The sequence below is a fragment of the Notolepis coatsorum genome, assembly GCF_963971535.1.
Source record: "Notolepis coatsorum genome assembly, chromosome: 10".
Taxonomy (NCBI): Eukaryota; Metazoa; Chordata; class Actinopteri; order Aulopiformes; family Paralepididae; genus Notolepis; species Notolepis coatsorum.
In genome coordinates, this window is record NC_140174.1 from 37,205,379 (window position 1) to 37,228,364 (window position 22,986).

At 45.4% G+C, this 22,986-nt stretch overlaps 1 protein-coding gene across 2 annotated transcripts in view; it reads right to left on the reverse strand.

The window, feature by feature from the left end:
• Window positions 1-18,342, reverse strand: part of adamts14 (ADAM metallopeptidase with thrombospondin type 1 motif, 14) — a 238,764-nt gene extending 220,422 nt beyond the window's left edge. For both annotated transcript variants that reach the window (XM_084323888.1, XM_084323887.1), the window contains exons 1-2: window positions 17,803-18,342; window positions 16,899-17,308 (exon numbers count right to left, since the gene is read on the reverse strand). In XM_084323888.1, coding sequence (XP_084180014.1) covers window positions 16,899-17,308; window positions 17,803-17,881 — 489 coding nt within the window. In that variant the 5' untranslated portion in view covers window positions 17,882-18,342. The remainder of the gene's footprint in view (window positions 1-16,898; window positions 17,309-17,802) is intronic.
• Window positions 18,343-22,986: the final 4,644 nt, after the last annotated feature.

A 22,986-nucleotide genomic window follows, 5' to 3' on the forward strand; every position in this document is an offset into this window, starting at 1 on the left:
TCTCGCGGAGTCGGGATTTCGCACCCAGACTCTACCAACGAGGCAATTGCACCAAAGGGGGGGACCCCGACAGAAAGGGGCGGTCTGACACGGGGGGAGCAATCATCACCCCTGGTGAATGAGGTAGTTCCCCCGCTGAGCATTGTCCCGTTTTTGCACAGAATTAACTTGCTGGGGATGGCCTGCTCTGCGGCTGGACATGCATGGTGTGTGGTCCTCACACTGCCCGATAGGGTGGGTCTCTACACACCGTAGCCCTGTAGTGATATTACTACCAGACAAATTACGTGTGCCTGACTCACTACCGCTGCTAGGATTGGAAGTCCGGACGGGGCAGGCACTAACGTAATACCCGACCTGGCGAGGGCGGGGCTGGGGGAACCCACGCTGTGACCTCCTGGGCCTAGGGGTTCCCACTCTGACAAAAGATTTTAGATACAGGGAACCCTGCTCCGTCGTCACATACAACACCAGGCTCACCAAACGCACATGCAGGACGTGTGGTGCGGGAGCCTCCTGACAGTTCAGCATTGTCATAGACAGACCCAGGCCTAGCTAGCAGCTGGATGTCAGCCCCTGTCTTCATGACATTTACATTTACATTTAGTCATTTAGCTGACGCTTTTATCCAAAGCGACTTACAAGTTCTGTACGACAAGTCATCAGGAAGGGCACAACTATATCAGCTGAGTAACAATGTTCATAAAGTGTTGAGTGCTACAGTGTAGTTTAGTTTATTAGGACAAGTGCATGACAGTAAGGTTAGTTAGGGTTAGATTTTTTTTTATTTTATTTTTTTTATTCAGATAATGGTTCAGATAAGAAGTGCGTCTTTAGTCGACGGCTAAAGATTGGACGGGTTTCGGCTGTCCTAACTGGGGTGGGTAGTTCATTCCACCATTGTGGGGCAAGGACTGAGAATAGGCGACTTCTCTTTGATGACCCTCCCGGAGCTTGGATAGGAGTAGGTCTGAGGCGGCCAGAAGATGCAGAGCATAGGGGTCTTGCGGGTGTGTAGTTAGAGACCATTGACCGGAGGTAGGCGGGAGCGGTTCCCTTTTCTTCCGCACGGTATGCCAGGTCGAGGGCCTTGAAGCGGATTTGTGCAGCAATGGGGAGCCAGTGCAGGTCCCTAAGAAGTGGGGTGACATGGGCCGACTTCGGTAGGTTTGAGATCAGGCGGGCCGCTGCGTTCTGAATGAGTTGAAGAGGCTTAGTGGCAGTGGCCGGGAGGCCAGCGAGCAGTGCGTTGCAGTAGTCGAGGCGGGAGATGACTGTTGATTGGACGAGGAGTTGGGTGGCTTCTTTTGTCAGGAAGGGGCGGATCCTTCTGACGTTGCTCAGGAGGAATCTGCAGGTTCTGGTTGTCGCTGCGATGTGAGCAGAGAAGTTCAACTGGTCGTCGAGGACAACACCAAGGTTCTTGGCGGTCGGGGACGCGGTCACAGCTGCATTCTCGACTGTGATGGAAAGGTCTGTCAGGGGGGAGGATTTGGCCGGCAAGTGAAGCAATTCTGTTTAGCTTAGGTTCAGTTTGAGGTGGTTGGTCGTCATCCAGGCGGAGATGTCGGACAGACAGGCCGAGATCCGCTCAGAGACGTGGATATCTGAGGGAGGGAAGGAGAGGAAGAGTTGAGTATCGTCGGCATAACAATGATAGGAGAAGCCATGAGACGTGATAATGTTACCCAGTGATTTAGTGTAGAGGGAGAAGAGAAGGGGTCCTAGAACCGAGCCCTGGGGGACACCCGTCCGCAGGGGGGTCGACAAACCAAAAGTCCATCCACGGAGAGGGGGGCCCTGAGGAGGAGAATTCTCCTCTCCTCCTCCAAGGGAGACTGCTCCAACCACACATGTCTGTTAATAAGAGTCGACAGCATTCTAGCCCCCCCCCCCCCCCCCCCCCCGCGGTTATAGCTTGCGGCTGGGTCAAAAGCTGAATAACCTCAAAACCCTGCGCGATGGTTTTGACGTCGGCTGGCCCTAAGACCCCATCACCCGACACCATTTTCGACAGAAAAACAGCCAATTGAACAATGTTATTAGTTGCTGCTAAATTCTGTACTGCAGCGATATAAGCCTCATCAGCCCACTCAGCCACCTGCCGGGCCGACTCGCCCCTTGGCGTCGGCTTCCGGGCGGGATACCGCTCTACCATGTCAAGGCAAAGGACCGATGCCACCTGCTTCTCTAAGCACGGCACACCTGTCCTAAGCCCCGTCGTCAGACCGCCCACCTGTGTAAAGGGTAAATAAGCCTCAGCCAAACCCGCAACATTAAACACTGTTTGACCTTCAGTAATGTAATGGTTAAGTGTCCTGAAAACAACAGAATTAGCAGTAGCTGCACGCGCCATGATAATTGGAAAAGCATTTAGCAACGTTTCATGTTGACCACATTCATCCAAATACACAGCCCCTGCGCTATCACACCGCCCAGTCGTCTCACGGGACAACGTGCAGTAGTGAAAACGCTAGTACTAAGAGTTGCCGCTGACGGCCCTACCTGTGGCTCGACCGCCGAACGCCGCGCAAAGTCCCTCGGTTCACTGTCAGGAATCGAGGAAAGTACAGTATAGGGTTGCCGTTCCGTATGGACACGCCGACAAGGATCCGGGCGCTGGGGAAACTCTGGCGAAAGTCCAACATGCTTCAATTTCTCCCTTTGCTTCATAATAACGTTCCACTGGTTGAAAGTGCATATGAACAAATCCACGCATGGAAAAAGATGAGGAAGGGTGTAAGCGTGACCACTTCCTGTGTTTTGTAGGAACACACGGGAGTAGGCGTGGTCACATGCAAGTGTCAACTTTTTCACGTGCACAATATGTGCATGGAGATGATATCTCAATGGCAGAGCGAGACGCGAGCCAGATGTAATATAACTGCAGTGCACAAAGTCTAATTAAATACATGTTCAGCATAAAAGTTGGCCAAATGAGAATGATCCTCGCCTCTGCACTGAAAACACCCTGTAACCAATGCTATGCTGCTCCAAGCAGGTGCTCATCGATACACTAAATTCCAGAAAGACCAACTTTGAAGGTGGATATTTATATAATGTCAATTTCTACACACACACACACACACACACACACACACACACACACACACACACACACACACACACACAAGCACTACCACAAGCACTACCACACGTGTGGAAATGTGTCTAAATGTGAGGACAGCTTTGTGCGTGTGTGTGAGTGTGTGTGTGTGTGAGTGTGTGTGTGTGTGTGTGTGTGTGTGTGTGTGTGTGTGTGTGTGTGTGTGTGTGTGTGTGTGTAGGTGTGTGTGTGTGTGTGTGTGTGTGTGTGTGTGTGTGTGTGTGTGTGTGTGTGTGTGTGTGTGTGTGTGTGTGTGTGTGCGTCAACTCGCTCAGAAAGCAATCTCGGGGACCAGTACCATCAATACCAGCAACATCTCTGAAAAGAAACTGAAGCCACCACCATCACACACCACTGATTGTAATAGATTGTCGTGGTTGTGGTGTGTTGTGGTTGCGGTGGTCTTCTCTATCATCAGCTACAGGTAATCTGATGGAGACGTCCTTTGAGCCCCTACCGAAGATGTGTGATGGGGGGGGGGGGGGGGTGCAGGGAGAGAGAGAGGATGCCTGAATACAATAAGCAGGGGAGGGGGGAATCAATGTCTTCACCATGTCATTCCAGAAGCTTAACCTGCAATTTGTGGCGGATTGTTTCAAAACATATAATTTGAGTCCCAGGCATGTAGTACTTTGATCCGTAGAAGAGACAGGAGTCCATCCCCTTTCTCTCTCTCTCTCTCTCTCTCTCTCTCTCTCTCTCTCTCTCTCTCTCTCTCTCTCTCTCTCTCTCTCAGATCACAAACTGCCGTCCCTTCTATATATCTTCTATATTTCGGTTTAAATGGGTTTGCGATTCAGGTTCACTCAGGGACACTTACGACACGCTGCCGGGGGGATAACTGCCCAAGGAAACGTGTTCATTCTCTAGTTGATTGACGCAGCTCTTGATACAAGGACTAACACAAGACAACATGTAAATCGTTTTTCTTTATTGTGTTTGCTCTTGTGTGGCTGTACTCGCATACGAGTAACAGGCCTATTTTTTATCTGTATTTTGCTCCATGCTGTGCCTGTAGAAGGTTCACGTTGGTTGAGTTTGTAAACGCTGAAGTGAAAACAGATCTAGATATTCCAATTTACAATGGATTGTGAAAGTTCCACATTTTCGATCTACATATCAAACTCTTCCAAGAATATATTCTGAATATACCCCCACATTGATATGGTCCAAAAATAATCACAGATTGGGGTTTTAAAAGCACACACAGATTTAAAGCTTCTCTGACTAGTATATCAGATGTAGACAATGGATATCCTCTTTAAGTAACAGAACATATTGGAAAATCAGAGATTAGAATGGAGATACATTGGGTGTGAGCTGGCGTAGTAAGACCACTAGGATCAATAGAGCCGGGTAGTAAGACCACTAGGATCAATAGACAGGGTCATAAGACCACTAGGATCAATAGACAGGGTCATAAGACCACTAGGATCAATAGACAGGGTCATAAGACCACTAGGATCAATAAGCAGGGTAGTAAGACCACTAGGACCAATAGACAGGGTGGTCATAAGACCACTAGGACCAATAGACAGGGTCATAAGACCACTAGGATCAATAGAGCAGGGTAGTAAGACCACTAGGATCAATAGACAGGGTCATAAGACCACTAGGATCAATAGACAGGGTCATAAGACCACTAGGATCAATAAGCAGGGTAGTAAGACCACTAGGACCAATAGACAGGGTGGTCATAAAACCACTAGGACCAATAGACAGGGTCATAAGACCACTAGGATCAATAAGCAGGGTAGTAAGACCACTAGGATCAATAGAGCAGGGTATTAGACCACTAGGATCAATAAACAGGGTGGTCGTAAGACCACTAGGATCAATAAGCAGGGTAGTAAGACCACTAGGATCAATAGAGCAGGGTAGTAAGACCACTAGGATCAATAAGCAGGGTAGTAAGACCACTAGGATCAATAGAGCAGGGTAGTAAGACCACTAGGATCAATAAGCAGGGTAGTAAGACCACTAGGATCAATACAGCACACCACACTACCGCCTTAAATCCACAGAAAACAAATCATTCTCCTTCGCTGCTCCCCGACTCTGGAATCAACTCCCATCACACATCAAAGAAGCCCCATCCGCAGAAACATTTAAGTCCCACCTCAAAACCCACCTGTTTAATCTTGCATACCCTCACTCCTGACCCCCCAACCCCTGCATCACTTACATTTTCAGATCTGTACACACCTATATTTTAGTATTGTTTTTTATTTAAAAATGTTCTCTCTGTCTTGGCTCTAAGCTGTCTCCCTCTCTCTGTATTATCCCCACCATGTCATCATTGTGAAAGTCCATGTACTGTGTGTGTCCATGTACTGTGTTTGTCCGTATGCTATAATGCCATGTATGTAAAGCGCTTTGAGATGCCTAATGTAAGGCGCTATATAAAATAAATGTATTATTATTATTATTAGAGCAGGGTAGTAAGACCACTAGGATCAATAGACAGGGTCGTAAGTGATGGTTGCGAGCGTCCCTGACTCAGCAGGGTTAGAGGTTGAAACAATAGTGTGAGACAGGTTCTGGGAGCAGGGGATTACTAGTTGATTCCTTTTTATCAGCGTTCACCTCTCGTCGTGGTGCCAGAAAGGGCAGGCATAGCTGGGGGATCAGGGGCGAGGATTACACAGAGAAAATTGGACATATAATGACTGGCATTGAACTCCAAGGGACACATATCAAAGGAAGGAACATTTCATTTAGCTGTCTACTATGTTGGCTTGATTGAGATGTTAGATTAAATTACAAGTTTGTAATGATAGGATGACAGCCGTAAAGGGTAAATCCAGAGTTTTTGGATCCCCTAGCCCTGTCTCCTACTTACTTAATGTTGATCGGTAAGAGTCCTTTCTCAGCATAATCCATGCTGTTCTTCATGCTGGATATCTGCAGCTCCGGCCAGTGAACCACAAAGCTAATGTAAAGCAATGGGGCCATGTGTCAGTCTGCACAAGCCCTGAAATAAATCCCGAAACCTACTCCACAGTGCACCCAAAGCCAAGAAGTTTGTTTTCGCTTTATTTTTTTTAAATGCTTTTGACAGTGGCCCCATTAACTTGACATTAGTTTTGTGGCTAACTAAACAGTAGCTGGCTATCCAGTATGAATGGAGTGTGCTGAGAAAGTTCTCTTCCCTTCGACAACATCACCAATATTGTCCATGTCCATAGGGCTAGGGGTCCAAAATTCAGAAATTGCAGGCCTATCTAACGAGACAAAGGTCTTTGTTATCAACCTATTGTGCTAATCATATTCCATAGCGTGTTTTTCTCAGCTTCAAAACTCTGGTCTATAGATTTGTCAAGTATATACTATAAAGTATACATGATTATCTGTGCCAGCTATTGGTGTATGTGTGTGTATGCACAACCCTATATCACGCCCAAACGTGAAAAACACATGCCGGTCCACTACAGGATAGCGTGTCAGTGTCACGATAACCGGTTATGGTGCGTGAAAAGTACACACAGGTATGAAGGTGCAGTTAAGGGGCGGCTTGGTGGCGCAGCGGACATTGCGCTCGTCACCAACGCAAGAGACACCGGGTTCGACTCCGGCTGTCGGCGTTGCCTCCGGCTTGGGCCAGCCGTCATACTAACTCAATTGGCAGAGTTAGCGGGTGGAAGTCGATGGGTGGTAATCTGGACGTTGTGGACAGCGACTCCTACAGGTCGGTTGGGGACGCCTGCACAGCAGAGACAGGAAATGGCGGGGGTAGTGTGAGCCTCCCACACGTTACACCTCGCCAATGAGAGTCCACGCTGGCAGGTGAAAAGATGTGACAGGCTGCCTCCTCGTGTATCGGAGGGGACACGTGATGCAAGGCTTCTATCCTCCCTACAACCAGCCAGTGGGGGGCATATGCAAGCAACGTTCAAGACAGGGGAGGGGAGAATTGGCACAACGGAATTGGGATGGGGAGACAAATTGAAAAAGAGGACAAAAAGTGGACCAAAAAAAAGTGCAGTTAACACATTCCCTGCCATGCTTCTATCCATCAATGTATGATCACTGCCACCAGTCTAAGCCTATGGAGATGTTTACCTTCTTTGCAGGGCTATAACTTTTTAAATTGTATTGCTAAATTTAGGGATGCCCCGATCATGTTTTTTGCCACTGATACCGATCACTGATCGTCTTGAGCCATATCGGCCGATACCGATCCGATACCGATCGTTTTTGGTTTTATATAAAAAAAAAATTATATATACTTGTTTTTTACTTTTTTTTTAATAAAATATATATATTATATAATTATACTTGTAGTTGTATTATCTGCGAGACATAGCCACCACGCAACAAGTCAAAATGCTCGCTATCTCCACTGTCTGTGTGTATACTCTGCTTTGTGTATACTCGAGTAGCCTCCAGCTCCAGCAAGGATTCTCCGGCGCTGCAGCTGGACCCTATACTCTGCCCTCATGCAATGGAAGCCAGGGGCTCGAATACGCATCGAATCAATGTTATAAGACATTGATATCAGGAGCTATCTGTAGCTACTGCTAGCCGGCTAGATAACGTTAAGACAACGCCTCAGTGAACTATTTAGTTTAATGGGATATTTCGTTTTGAACAGTGAGCTAACGTGAGCTAACGTGAGCTAACGGAGGTATCAACATGCACTACTATACTATTGCTGGAGCATTTGTTGATATCAGGAGCTATCAGTAGCTAGCCGGCTAGATACCGTTAGACAATGCCTCATGTACTAAAAGTGAATAGTTGACTGGGTCATTCTGTTTAAACAGTAACGATAGCTAGGTAGCTAACGTTAGCTCACGGTCCCATGCACTATAGACTAGAGCAGAGGAGCCTCCTCTGTGTTTACACAGGTGTGGGAGGGGCAGGAGGAGGAGGAGGAGCGGCAGTTTGCAGCTCTGTGTGTCTGAGAGCGAGTGAGATCTCCGCTAAGAATTGGATAATGTTTTTCTATCTGTTTTCACGATCGGCGAAAATAAAGCTTTATCGGAATTCACCGATCTCATATTTATACTGAATATCGGCCGATACCGATCGCTGGCCGATCGATCGGGGCATCCCTAGCTAAATTGACATTACTATGGCCCATTCAACATCGATTATCTATCGTTCAGGATGTAGGAACGTTGTACTTTTTCATTCATAGATTCACACGAAAATACCGTCTAGAATATAAATATGTTTTTATCGTTTTCTGCAGTAATTCCTAGAACGCTAGTTATAGGCCTAAACGCATAATATAGATTATCGATTGCAGTTTATTCGTGATACACGCTATATTAAAAAATCCAACTGAATACAATCCTAAATGTTATGACTCATCATGCGCGGATGAACGGGGGGGGGGGTCGTTTATAAGTCTGTGATCGTCAGTAAATGCTTTATGTAGTATGGGTTGATTTATTGATCAGTTGGTTTGTAAACAAAGAAATGTACAATCGCCTTGAAAATGACGTCAGCGTCCTCTTACCGTTCGCCGACGGGACTGGATGAAAAAGATCCCACTTATTTGACGGCGATCGACTCGATCCATTTCCGGTTTGTATAATAATAATAAACGCCCAAATCATGTCATTATTGAGTTATGGCAGCAATCCATGCGTCTGTAGTCCCGCAACATTATGTGAGTGCCGGACGCATTTCCCAGACGCACCGAGATCATGTGAGATCCATTTCCGGTTGTAACTCGCCGATCATCCACCAGGCGGCAGTATTGAAGCGTTGCAGAGTTGTGCAGGCTCCCACTGCATCAGACCAGGCTCCGTGAGGGAATTATGAATAACATGGCGAAAAAATAATGTCGTACGCCGTGGAATGGCAGAATTAGCATGAACTTGAATCACGTTGTACGACGCTTATGGCGCAGGATGTGTTAAGGTGCACTACCAGTAGGGAGCGATAACCTTGAAACAAAATAATTCCACAATCAGGGCTTGAACCAGCAGCAATTAGAGGCAAGTGAATTAGCCACTACACTACCACCCCATGATGTTATGATCATATTCAGGTTAGTTTTAAGGTTCGATTAATGGTTACGGTTAGGGTATAATTAGAATTACATTTGAATAAGGGTTAGATTAGCGGTTATGTTCAGTTTTAAGGTTTTAAGGTATTAGTGTGGTTAAGGTTAGGGTTTGGGGGAGGCTGCCCCGGGCTTGTCCCACGGCAGACTTATACTTGTTAACCACGGACACTACGGATAGCAGCGAGGGCCAGACAGAACACACGCTAAAGCTGATAATGAGATGCAGGGGGCATGACAATGGTGTGTCTGTGGCCTTGTTTATCCCCACATGTGATGAAAACAAGATTTTCTTTGTCGTCGTGGGGACATTGGACTGGACCCCACAATGTATAGGAGCTATATTATTTAGGGGTTTAGGGTTAGGGTTCAGTTGAGGTTAAGATAAGGTTCAGGGTTTGACATGGTTATGGTTATGGTTAGGGTAAGGAGTTAGGGAGTGCATCTAAGTATACAGAATGTCAACACAATGCATGTAAGTAAGAAGGGAGAGGAGAGAGGAGGATAGTGTAATTTAGAGAAATAAATTAAATCTTTTGCTGACATTGAGGGCCTCTGTTGATAGAGCACTTAAGGTGACTGATTAGTCCTTGGGAACAATGCCTCATTACTAACCCTACATCCAATTACAATTGACTCCTCGGACCAGCTCTGTGCTGAGTAGTTCAGTTTTGCTAAACATTCCTGAACAGTCCCAATTTGTGCGGGCATTTTCCATCCCATGGAAAGCCGGGGCTATATCTACCACACTGCCCCGTGTCGGCTTGACCCCGCACTCTGCTGCTGTTGCTAGGTGTCTCTCTCTCTATTTAACTGACGGGACACGTATAAATAGCCCCTCTTCCGAGTGTCGTCACCCCAGGCACTCGTGTTTCCATCACATATGTAATCCAACCGGCGGTCGTCTGCGCTAATTCCCAAAACACGAGAAGCCCCGGTATAACCATAGCCGTCACTCACCGGCTCACAACAATACTGGAAGTGTGTCTATATAGCACACAGCTGTCGCCATCCACCCCCCCCCCCCCCCCCCCCCGCGCCCCAAGCGAAAACATCACCATCCGTTACCCTGATGATGACGGGTCAAATGAAATTATACAATATTATACAAACAACCTATAGTCCCCCGCCTTAAAAGGAACGATACTGTATCTGTAGGATACTTTACTGTACGGTGTGGTGGCACTGTGGTATTGCACGTGGCACATCCCATGTGCTTAGATGCCTGGAATGAGCATTCTTGCCCCCTCTAGGCGCATGGCAGAGGACCAAGATAACGTAATCTGTTACTGCTGCTGATGTCATGCCTCCCTCTTAGAGAAGACATCTCATTGGGAATGGTCCGACCGCTGCAGCTCTACGGCGCTAGTCTACACACACACACACACACACACACACACACACACATACATACGCACACACGCGTGCGAGCGCACACACACACACAGGCAACAAGGACTGTGGGAACTTAACTTGTATATTCAATGGAAATAAATGACAGAAGAATTTGTGGACTTCTGGGTTGAGGTAGATTTCTACCCCAAAGTCTGCTCCAAGTCAGAGCAAAGACTTCTTTTCCAAGGGGAAAAACACACACACACACACACACACACACACAACACACACACACACACACACACACACACACACACACACACACATACACACACACACACACACACAAACACACACACACACACACACACACTCAGGAAAACATACAGTGTTTTAGTTGAATAGGCAAATACATCAGACAACCACTGTCATTTCCATTCCCATGGAATACATCTCCTGGAACAACATCAAACATCCTTACTGCAGACCGTTATATATAGATGAATGTGGTGGCACTATGGAAGCTCCACCAGAGAGAGTGAAAGAGAGAGTGAGCGGGAGTGAGAAAGAGAAAGAGAAAGTAGAGAGTGATAGCGAGAAAGAGAAAAAGTGTGAGAGAGAGACAGAGAGAGAGAGAGGCAGAGAGAGACAGAGAGAGAGAGAGAGAGAGAGAGAGAGAGAGAGAGAGAGAGAGAGAGAGAGAGAGAGAGAGAGAGAGATGGCCCGCATTTGATATCCTCAGCACTTGCTTCGTGCACTTATTCTTTTCAATCTGTGTTCTTTCATCATCAGACATCATGATCTCCTCCACGGGCCTCAAACATCAAGCTCCCATCCCAGACTAAATAATTTGCCTTGAAGCTGTCTATGCCCCTTCAAATGTTTCCTGAAAACCCCTGCGAGCACAGACCTGTCTGTGTTTATGTTGGCGTTGGCTCAAGGAAACACATGGACTTTATTCTACAGCGAGTCTTTTTACTGTGTCCTTGAAGGAGATGTCCTCGCCATTTCAACATGCTCCACAGTTCTGTCAAACGTCTAAACCTAAAGTGTGGTCGCAAAAAAAAAGGCTCTGTTGTCTTTGAGTGCCACTTTCGACTCAGGAATTGTGTCAATGCACCATGACTCTCGTAACTTTAACTGTTACTTATGGTTCGTATTCTTTTCCGTAAAAAGACCCAGTGGTATAATGGCGTGATGCGGAACTGGTCGACTCACTTCACACTTCACTTCCCTGCACAGCCACGACATGTGGTATGGTGCCTACTAGCCACGTTGTACAAAATGTATGTGAATATCTACGTCCTATTGCCTAGCCTACTGTCTATCGCTTGTCATACTGTCACTCTGCAGTACTATGTGTGGCCGTCGTCCTGTGGTGCTTCGTAAGCTGCCCGTATGTCTTTGCTCCATTACTCACCAAGACAAATTCCTGTCCGTTCTGAGAAGGAGGCATGCCTTCGAACATTTGAGAATGAATACAATATGTGCCGATGTGAGAACCTTGCTAGGCCATTTCAACGTAGGCCATCAAACTCAATGAATGATGTCCGTTGTACAGGGATGTTCAACCGTTTTTCTAGCTCTAGGTGTGGAAGTCAAGCATACCTGACTTCTATATTCTGAGATACTGTATATGGGAGATACTGTATATGGATTACTACTAGGCTGTAGGCAGGGAAATTCTCAATAAAGTCAAACCCAGATTTCCCGCATGGGAAGACCGAGCATCTACCGGTCAGCGGCCGTCAGCCAGAGGGGAACCCCCCTTACCTGACTGATCAATTAAAGACCATATCTATTTTGGTTGTATTTGGTTGTATTTGGTATATTTGGTTCTTAAGTTTGCGAGACAAACTTTTCCGACAGCCTCACCCAAACCATGACCCTAACATATAGATGTGTGTGTATTTTTTTTAATCCTCTCTTTCTCCGATTTTTCTCTGTTTTCTCCCCGACCCAATTTTTTGCCGTTCCCCCCCTCCCCTACCTGGTTGTTGTGCGCATGTTCTCCTACTGGTCGGTACCAGGGAATCCTGAAGTCATCCGCACGCTTCCTCCGACACGCGCGGCGACAGCCAGTGACTCTTTTTTCACCTGGCAGCGAGGACTCTCATTGGTGAAGTGTAACGCGTGGGAGGTCACGCTGCCTTCATCAAGTCCTGCCTCCGCTGAGCAAGCGCCCAGACCTGACCTGGCGCTGTCCACAACGCCAGATTCCCACCCACAACTTCCCTCCCGCTAACCCAGCCAAACGAGTTAGTATGACGATCAGCCCAAGCCAAGGCAATGCTGACTCCGGGAGTCGAGACCGCAGCCTCTTGCATTGGTGACGAGCGCAATCTCCACTACGCCACCTGACCGCCGTGTGTGTGGGTATTGTAGTGGTGAAAGCATTCTCCTACTACCGCAGTAACTGCTGGTTCAATCCCCAGTCATGAGTTATTTTCATTTATTTATAAAAAAAGAAATTACATACAATTTTTGCATTTTATAATACATAATTACATTGCTGATCATAACTCAAAATATCAATCAATATTTAGCCAATGTTTATAGCCTCAAAATGCATTTATTTGGCACGTACAGTCTATTAAATGTTCACTCAGTCATTTGGAGAATGAGAAAATGTCTCCAATCCCATATACAGCAGTTTGCCTTCAGTGGTGGTGGAGTGACCCAATTGTTTACATTTTGGATTACAGATTGCACCTTTAAAAGGTTGAAATAAATTGCAGTGGCTTTTTGTTTGGCCCACTAAAATAACTTTTCTGAACTTTTCTATTGCTGTGGTTTTGTTGAGTGGCCAATCGATCTAACGTCTCATTCCATCAATATTATTTTAGTTTCCCTCCTCTGTCTGCAAATGGGGCCATGGAACAAACGAGGCATGATTGGTTACGGTCAATATCTCAGTGTTCAGAGCAAAGAGATGGCATCAGAACATTCATAGTTCCTCCTCAATTATGACATAAAATCAAGCAAAACAAAATCGTGTTCAACTGCAAAAATAAGGATTTGACTGCACTTCTATAGCACTTTTTCCCACTTTACCAAGATCAGATAGAAGAAGAAGAAGAAAACGGTGATCTTATTGTCATGCCGTTGAGTGAATAAAGCATTGTACTACTGCTTAGCCTTAGGGCAACCATGTCAACTGTGGTCTTGAATCATTGAGGGGAGACGCACACCCACCTCCCAGGCCGTGACTTTGTGGTAAGAGAACACTGAAGAGCATTGTACTCACGCCACTTGCTATTATTACCGTAGACACAAACTAATGACTCTCTGTAATACCAATCTTGGTTGAACAGAGGAAGACTTTTCTCTGTGTCAGATTTTCAAGGTAATATTTCAGGAAGCTCAAAGTAGCATTATGCCTGTACATGACTGTTAATGGGCTAAAGTGCAATGGCGGTATGGGGAACAATGCAAGTGTTGATAAAGGACGCTCCATTCACTCTTACAAAAAAAAGATCTGTTAAAATGACACAGTGTGTTTAGCTAATACACATACATACTGTACAGACGTGTTGAAAAACGGCACAACGGACCTACAGTAGCTTAAAGTTGCGCTGCTATTAACGCGCGCTGTGTTGCTTTTCGACACCCCGTAACGACAGTGTTCTGTTGAGCAAACTGTCATCCAAAAGACTGTCCTCCATTCTCTCTCTCTCTCTCTCTCTCTCTCTCTCACACACACACACACACACACACACACACACACACACGCACACACACACACACACACACACACACACACACACACACACACACACACACACACACACACACACACACACACACTCACACACAAACAGAGACAGACAGAGACAGACACAAGAAAAAGACTGGCTAGCTAAGCTAAATGCTATTATGAAAGACTAAGAAACAGGTGTTTAAAACTGACAACTGACAGAATGAACCGTAATCACTGTGACACTGTGACACTGTGAGGTTTTCTCACTTGAGCTATCAGAGGTACAGTTTGCCAATGGGCTGGTCATTTTCTCTTTCTTTCTCTCTCTCTCTCTCTCTCTCTCTCTCTCTCTCTCTCTCTCTCTCTCTCTCTCTCTCTCTCTCTCTCTCTCTCTCTCTCTCTCTTTCTTTATCTCTCTCTCTCCTTCTGTGAAGGGTTTAAAAGGTCAAGGGTCACAAAGGCCATCTTCAATCCCATTCCATACGTGTTCTTTCAGTCAGAAAGGGTTAGAAAGCTCACACAAACCGCCCGAGAGGAACCTTATCTAGTCATGTTGTCAATTCCAATGTCAACATTTAAAATGTTTAAAACATTCTTAATTTTTTCTCCAACCCGATCACGTCCGTTCAAAATGCAAAAGGTGTTGGCTAGTAGCTCACCTCATCTGCCCATAAATCCATTCAATTCTACCATACCGTGCTTAACCTTTGACCCCCATCTATATCTGTAAATCGGACAGAAATTAGTGTGTGCTGGAAATGAATCTCTATGCATGAATGCAGATATCTGTAGACAAGGGATGAGATTTTGATATCGGAAGCATTCTGGTGTCCGTTTGTAGTCAGAGGTAGTATTGACCAATCACGTCTGAGCGGGGATGGCACTTGAAATGTAGGCGGCGATTTCTACAGGAACATGCTTTGGTTGCATGCAGGTAAACAGTCCATGTGGCGAGCGAAAAAGAGGCAGAGCGCCTGGGCCGAAATGACGCCTGGATCTAAAACACCTATAGAAAGTATTGATGTCTGTGTAGTGTGAGGAGAAACGTTCGACTTCCGTAATAAAAGAAACAAATTTGCTTTCAAAGCCAGATTACACAATTCCTTTGCACAAATGACAGGAGTTGGTTGCTGATCCGACTGTGAACAATTACGGGCGCACAAGGAGGAAGTCTTGGTCTGGATATTGGGAATTGTAAGCTACACCCGACCGCCAAGATCCTTGGTGTTGTCCTCGACGACCAGTTGAACTTCTCCGCTCACATCGCAGCGACAACCAGAACCTGCAGATTCCTCCTGAGCAACGTTAGAAGGATCCGCCCCTACCTGACAAAAGAAGCCACCCAACTCCTCGTCCAATCAACAGTCATCTCCCGCCTCGACTACTGCAACGCACTGCTTGCTGGCCTTCCGGGAGTTCCGGCCACTGCCAACAAGCCTCTCCAACTCATTTAGAACGCATTGGCCCGCCTGATCGGAAAACCTACCGAAGTCAGCACATGTCACCCCACTTCTTAGGGACCTGCACTGGCTCCCCATTGCCGCACGAATCCGCTTCAAGGCCCTCGACCTGGCATACCGTGCGGCAAAGGGTTCCGCTCCCGCCTACCTCCGGTCAATGGTCTCTAACTACACACCCTCAAGACCCCTACGCTCTGCATCTTCTGGCCGCCTCAGACCCACTCCTATCCGAGCTCCGGGAGGGTCATCAAGGAGAAACCGCCTATTCTCAGTCCTTGCCTCACAATGGTGAAACAAACTGCCCACCACAGTTAGGACAGCCGAAACCCGTCCAATCTTTCGCCATCGACTAAAGACGCACTTCTTCAACCATTATCTGATTTTTATTTTTTTTTATAATAATAATAATCTAACCCTAACTACTATTACTGTCATGCACTTGTCCTAATATACTAACCTACACTGTAGCACTCAACAGTGACACACAACTGAACATTGTTACTCAGCTGATAGATTTGTGCCCTTCCTGATGACTTGTCATACAGAACTTGTAAGTTGCTTTGGATAAAAGCGTCAGCTAAATGTAAATGTAAATGTACACCGGAAGCCCTGAAACATTGGCCGTTATGTCGTTAGGGCTAAATTATCATCAGTAAAAACAGAGTTTTGAGACATGACAGGGACATGGTGTGCTCTATGGTGGTCATCATGGTGGTCATGACCATGGCAACCATTCATGGCAACCATTCAGTCTAGACCGACTTCAGATAGAGAGAGAGAGAGAGAGAGAGAGAGAGAGAGAGAGAGAGAGAGAGAGAGAGAGAGAGAGAGAGAGAGAGAGAGAGAGAGAGAGAGAGAGAGAGAGAGAGAGAGAGAGAGAGAGTGTGTGTGTGTGATGCTGCTAATATGGGGGCCCGCCCGGTATAGGAGGGAGCCCGGCTACAGCTGTTCAGCATGATTGTCTTGCGCAAGTGTTGGAAAAGAGGGATAGTGATGAATATGGCAGCTTAGAAGACAAACTGTTCTAAGTGGCTACTGTCTAGAACTTGTTGAATTATGCTTGTAGGCTTGTCTTCTAATTACGTCAGATTCCCATTGAATTTGACCGCCATGCCAAAGGTGGAAAGGTGGTTGTTGAACCTGGGTGTGTGTGTGTGTGTGTGCGTGTGTGTGTGTGTGTGTGTGTGTGTGTGTGTGTGTGTGTGTGTGTGTGTGTGTGTGTGTGTGTGTGTGTGTGTGTGTGTGTGTGTGTGTTTCAGATCTGGGCCAGTGACTTACCAGTCCGTCGCAGTTGCTGATGGCCACGGAGGCTTCCGGCATGTCCGTTACATCTCCAGTGAAAACACAGTCCCCGTGGATACGCTCCTTGGCCTTCTCCTCGAAGTCCTCCTGCCATTCCACAAAAGCCCCCGGAGCCACCAGCCTCCGGTTGGCTCTCAGGCGGAGGTGCAGTTCCTTCCCAAACACAGTGACATTGAAAAACAAGTGCTGGCCAGTGGAGGTGACAGAGGGCGTCTCGGGGGCACTGCGGGCCACCCTTCTCCTGCTGCCAGGGGGGGAGTCGGCAGCAGCAGCAGCACCTTTACTTCCACTTGCAGCTGAGACCACGTGTGAAATATACCGGCCGTGGGAGTCTGTGCTGAATGGCACGATAAGACCATATTCACTTAACTTTCCAGAGAGATTTTCTGATGGGACAGATAGTGTCAAGTGAGAATCACATTCACAGACCTATATTGCAAAGTTCCAATGGAAACTTAAAAAAGAAAAGAAAAAAAGAGTAACTATTATGTAAGATATAAGACTGGCATGGAGGATACATATTCCCTCAACCCGAACATTCACATAGGTATGTTGATACCTCAATATGATGTGTTGAAATGATATGCAGAGAGGACATAAAGGAACTATAGATGTCCCACCAATGGGATATAGGGAGCCCTGCAGTCTAGTGGTAGCAAGACTACATTTACTGTGTTCTTCCTAAACTGTAAACTACAGTTTGTGGCTTCATGCTGGGTCTTGATTAATAGGTATACCTACAGTATCAATAAAATAACTATACTTTTATATCATGCATTCAGTGTTAGGCTATAGTCTTCTTAACTTTATGGTTGCTATATTGGGTTAAATGCAGCCCACTGAAAATTTAAGTAAAACAAAAATTAAAATTAAAACTTACCATGCGACTTTGCGGCGTGTTTATGATCCAAAAATAATAGACTGAGTGAAAAGAACATCAATAAATAAATACAATCCATAGCGAGAGCGAGGGGTAGCGTCCTTTCTATTGTAAACGTTGAAGAGCTTCTCCCCTCCTGAACGCACAATGTATGAGAAAAAGTTCTCAATCTTGAACTTCAGCGAAGCAGTCAAGCATTCTGAAAGCCAGACGCCAAACTGACGGGTACACACGAGTCTTTCCAATCTTTTGGCCTCTGTTGAACTGCAGGGACCAAGACAGCCCTATCCATTTAGAACGGGGGAGAAATCGGGGGTGCTGATGACGACAACTCCCCGATAAATCGGAGAGTTTGGGAGAGGAAGTCCCAACTCTTTGCGATAGACAGGCTAACCTTTTTTTTGGTCGGTTCGGCGTCTTGTTATGAAAAGTCGGATGAAGTGGAAAGGTTCAGATAAAGTCGGACAGACTTTCCCCGGCGTGCTGAAACATCTGCCGCGCAGTCGTGCACCATTACGCACCGATGGTTTAGGCTATAGAACTGCCCCCTAACTCCTGCAACTCCACAAGTCCAAGTCACCAGCTTTAGTCTGTGAGCGCCTTCTCTCTCTCTCTCTCCTCTCCTCTCTCCTCCCTGCCTTGAGAGGTAGACATTCTCGGGGTCACTGCAGGAATGCATATGCATTCTGCATGCATATTAACCTACTGTAGATAAAGGACTATCTTATCTTTATCTTATTTTATACTTATACTTATCTTATTTGTTGAATATGCATATATCCATGCATCGTTATTATTTGAGCTGCTGGTCTCAGTGACTGCTACATGTCATAACTGGTAAAGAACATTATTGTCTTGAAATAAGTCCAATAATCAGTTTCAGCCCTAAGAGCCTACTATAAAAAGTAATAATACATTTTCAAGTAGAATTTATTTCTTAGGCCAACCAATCAAGAAAAAAAAAGAAGAAAAAACATATATTGTCAGTGTACACAGCTGCACAAGTAGGCCTACAGTACCAAAAAAAAAGTTGGCATCTAACCAGAGTGCAAGGTAACACAGTAAAGCGCATAATAATACAGTGTAACAAGTGATTACATGGAATATATAACAAAGCCACTGAGTAAATATGCTAATCTGATGTATACAGTATTATTATGTACAGTGATACAAATACACTATTGTATCGTAGCAAGGCTGGTGCTATACCTAATAAGAGTATGTATGGGATATACATATATAAAGTATCCAGCGTGTACAGTGCACAGAGTGGGTATATATACAGGTATGTAAACAGGAATATATGCAGATATATTCATACAGATAAATAATTGTATATATGGTATAGTGTTATAGGGAATGAAAAGGAATGAATCAGTCCTGCAGATGTCAGTGTACACACTGTATGTTCCATTCACTGTATGAATGGAACATTCTGCAAAGTCAAACTTAAAGGTGTGAAAAGTGCACAATAATTTTGCGCCTGCAGTGGAATGACAGGCCTGGATGACTGCTCAGGCTAAACCAGGCTCCTGGCCTCTGCTCACCCCTGCTGGAGTCCAACACTGAGCCTCCAGACCACAGTGATTCATACATGACCACGCTGCAGAGCCTGGAAGCTCATACATCGCTCAGGAATCTCTCTTATTATTAAAGGGAGATGGGGGTTTAAGGTTTAAAAGGTTTTGACTCCAGAGAAGGGAAATGGTGTCTCTAGACTGGACGTTTCTTTCCCTCAGATAGTGCGTGTGTCTGGGGCTCTTCCTGGAGGACCTCCCCCGGTGCGCCCTCTCTGTCTGTGGGTGATTAGTTACCTCCACACTCTTCCTAGGATGGTCAATGTGGAGCAGGTGTGGGTTTTTATGCATTTATCCCCCTGGGGCGGCAATGGGGAGGGGTTGATTGTGATCCAAAGCTCTGCATTAATAAGCAATGGAAACTAACCATTGCATTAAGAGATGGAAACCATTAACTGCCTTGTAAGAAGTTTTTATGCTCCTTTTTTTCTTCTTTTTCCATCCATAGCGTTTTGGAGAGAGGGAGTTTTTTCTTAGTAATGTCCAAAAGCCAGGATGACATTCCACAATATAGCATAGTATTCAGTTAGAAGACTTGTGTTTTTTCCCCTTATGAAATGAATAGCTCCAGTCACAGTCTGTGGTTAAATCCACACACCAGAACAATTTTCTACTACACTGCATTGCATTAGTGAGAGCTCTGTCTTACACTGTGCTCGTGCAGCCTCAAAATGCGCTGCAATCAATTATAATATAAACGTTGTTAATAACACTAGTCATGGATGGAGGTGGTGTTAATGAATGGAAATAAATGGTTAATGACTCCATGACTAAATGGACTGCATTTATGTAGCGCTTTTATCCAAAGCTCTTTAAAACTTTTGCCTCACATTCACCCATTCACTCACACATTCATACACCGAGCCAACCTGCTCATCGGGAGCAATTAGGGGTTAAGTGTCTTGCTCAAGGACACTTCGAGGAGCAGGAACCAACCGATTACCAGACGATTGCTTTACCTCCTGAGCCACATGTGTACTACATACTAATGTATGTATTGACAAATGTAATAAGGGGAAGACCCCCCCCCCCCCCTCCAACACCGAATTGGTTCTTCCACTATAGACGTTTTCAAGTATTTTGTTGCTATTCCGTTGCTAGGGGAACAGCTTTGACCCTCTGTTTATTTCCTGTTAGCAACAGAAAGGGGCCTATTTAGAATGTGTATGCTGTCAAGGTAGAAAAGGTCTATAGGTGAAATGCAGCCCTGTGGTGGCGGCGGCGGCAGTTGGCCCATATTCTGACGTGAAACGCCTGACAACAAAAACGTACAGCAGGCACGTGCACACATAGAGCCCAAGGGGTGCTTGAGCACCTGCCTTTTTGAGCCTCATAAAAAAAAGTGCCATTTTTGAAAAAAAATATTATAATTTTTGCGTTACGCACATAGACTGGCCTTCCAACTGAAAAATTTCAGGATAGAATCAAAATATTAGGTAAAGAGAGAGAAATGCCCCATATTCCATTGCAGTTTGCACGGCCTCCTCAGCGTGCCTCTCCGCGGACATATATATTTTATGCATAGCGTGGGTGGTGATGATGATGATAGAAACCGCTGTGGCGCATACAGTTGAATGCTGGTATTACACTCACTGAGGGACACGAAGAAGTCAAGTCCGATGGGATTTGGGAATCTCAAATACAAATCGGGATTGGAATAAAAAATGCATTTATATTAAACAATACAGAATATACAGCACTTCTTGGGGTCTGTAGTAGGGTAAGCACTTATTCCCTCCCCCCTGAACATTTATGGAGATGTATGGGCCTTTTAAGTCAGTGATAAAAGTGTCTTTCAAGGATAAGTGAGCTCCTGCACTGATTATTATAGTTCAATATTCAATATTTGATCACCAAAACCCCCCAAAAAGCATAAAAAGGGGGCCCCCAGCACGAAAAGGGCCCTTAAAAATTGGGCTTGCGCGCTATGCGCGCTCGGTTAACAACACAGACAGGTACAGTGCCCTTTTCAGCCTTTGAGCACCTGCCCCTCTAAAGTCCTGTGCACGTCCCTGACGTACAGTATATACATTTTTAATCAAAGACACGATTTTCAGTTCAGACTAAAACAATCTTGTGTTGGTCTTTCAGTGGATGATGACCATATATTCCAGATGGCACTGGAAGGACATTTTCCATTTTACAGGAGCAGTTTAGAGGCACTCACGTTCTAATTCAGCTGTTACGAAAGTGCATCAGCCTCAAAAACAGTTAAAGAATAAAATAAACTGTCAGTAGTCACTCAGACATATTGCATTATGCGTGCAGCAATTAGACCTGGCCACACGAGCGTGCGTCTGCAGAGGAGCTACAGTAGCTTCCACTGAGAGATCCAACAAAGGGTTGAAGGCAGTGTGCTCTGTCGTGCTGTGGATTCCTCTGTGTGTGCCGTAATGTGGTCTAGCCATGCCAGCGTTCTGAGAAAATATGCTACGTTTCATCTCTCAGATGCAGGGAGATGCAAAGCAGCTGCTAGACGGCCCGAGCAGCTTGAGGAAAGAGAGGTGGTCCCTGCCAAGTTACAACCCAGCGACTCTAAAGAAGGCTGTTGTTACGGTCCTCTCCCTGCCCCGTGTGAACGTGGACTGGACTGGGTTTGAAACCGAAAAGGTCCAATAAGAATACTCGGGCTGAGCTTTGACCCTGGGCAGAAACCTTAGAGTTTAGTTACAACGTTTCCTTGGCGTGTAATGACAGAAAATTGGTTATTTACAACGGAATTCATTCAATCTTTATTTAGGCTCCAGAAATCGGTGGGGCAGCCCTCATTTTCAATGTTGTCAAGGATTTACAATCATATAATCATCATTTTACAAAGTACAGAGAAGTGGGGGAGAAAAGAGCACTGCACTAATAAATAGAAAAATAGAATCCTTTAAGACAGTCAAACACAATTTGCAGCTTGGTCAGTCTAAACCCTAGACTCTTTAAGTGTAAAGCCAGTCATTTGTTCATGTACCATAGGGTCCAGAGCGGTCAATTCCAATAATGAAGCCATGTAATTTGGGCAATCCCCAAGTATGTTAGAATCAAATGCCAGTGCAAATTTCATCTTTCCACCAAAGAAGACCACCCAACCCTATTGTACAGGACACAATAGTGAGTATTTTATAACTATCAGTGCTAACTGCTGGTGATAAACATGAATACTGACTGATATACAGAGTCTAAGGGCTTAAGAGTGGAAGCTGCCACACATGTCTATAAATCACATAAATAATCCAAAACAGATTATGGAGTGTGGCACGGTTTCTTAAACTTCTCACACGTCAGGGACTGGAATTACCTTTTTTTGTTTGTTTTTGTTTTCTTGTTGTGGGACTCAGACTCATTGAAACACATACATACAGTAACAAACATATTAACAAGAAACCAGGTGATAAAGGATTATAACCACACTGTGATAGAGGATTTTCTTTGCTGCACAATTGATTGATTGATTGATTGATTGAAAACTTTATTAACAGATTGCAGAATGGGTACAATACAGTACAGCTCAATACACACAATTGTTAAGGGGATGCAGACCAGAGAAAGACTTTCGTCTTGTTTACATCAGGGTCCCCCATTTTCAATTCATCAGGACATATATGACATACATGACATA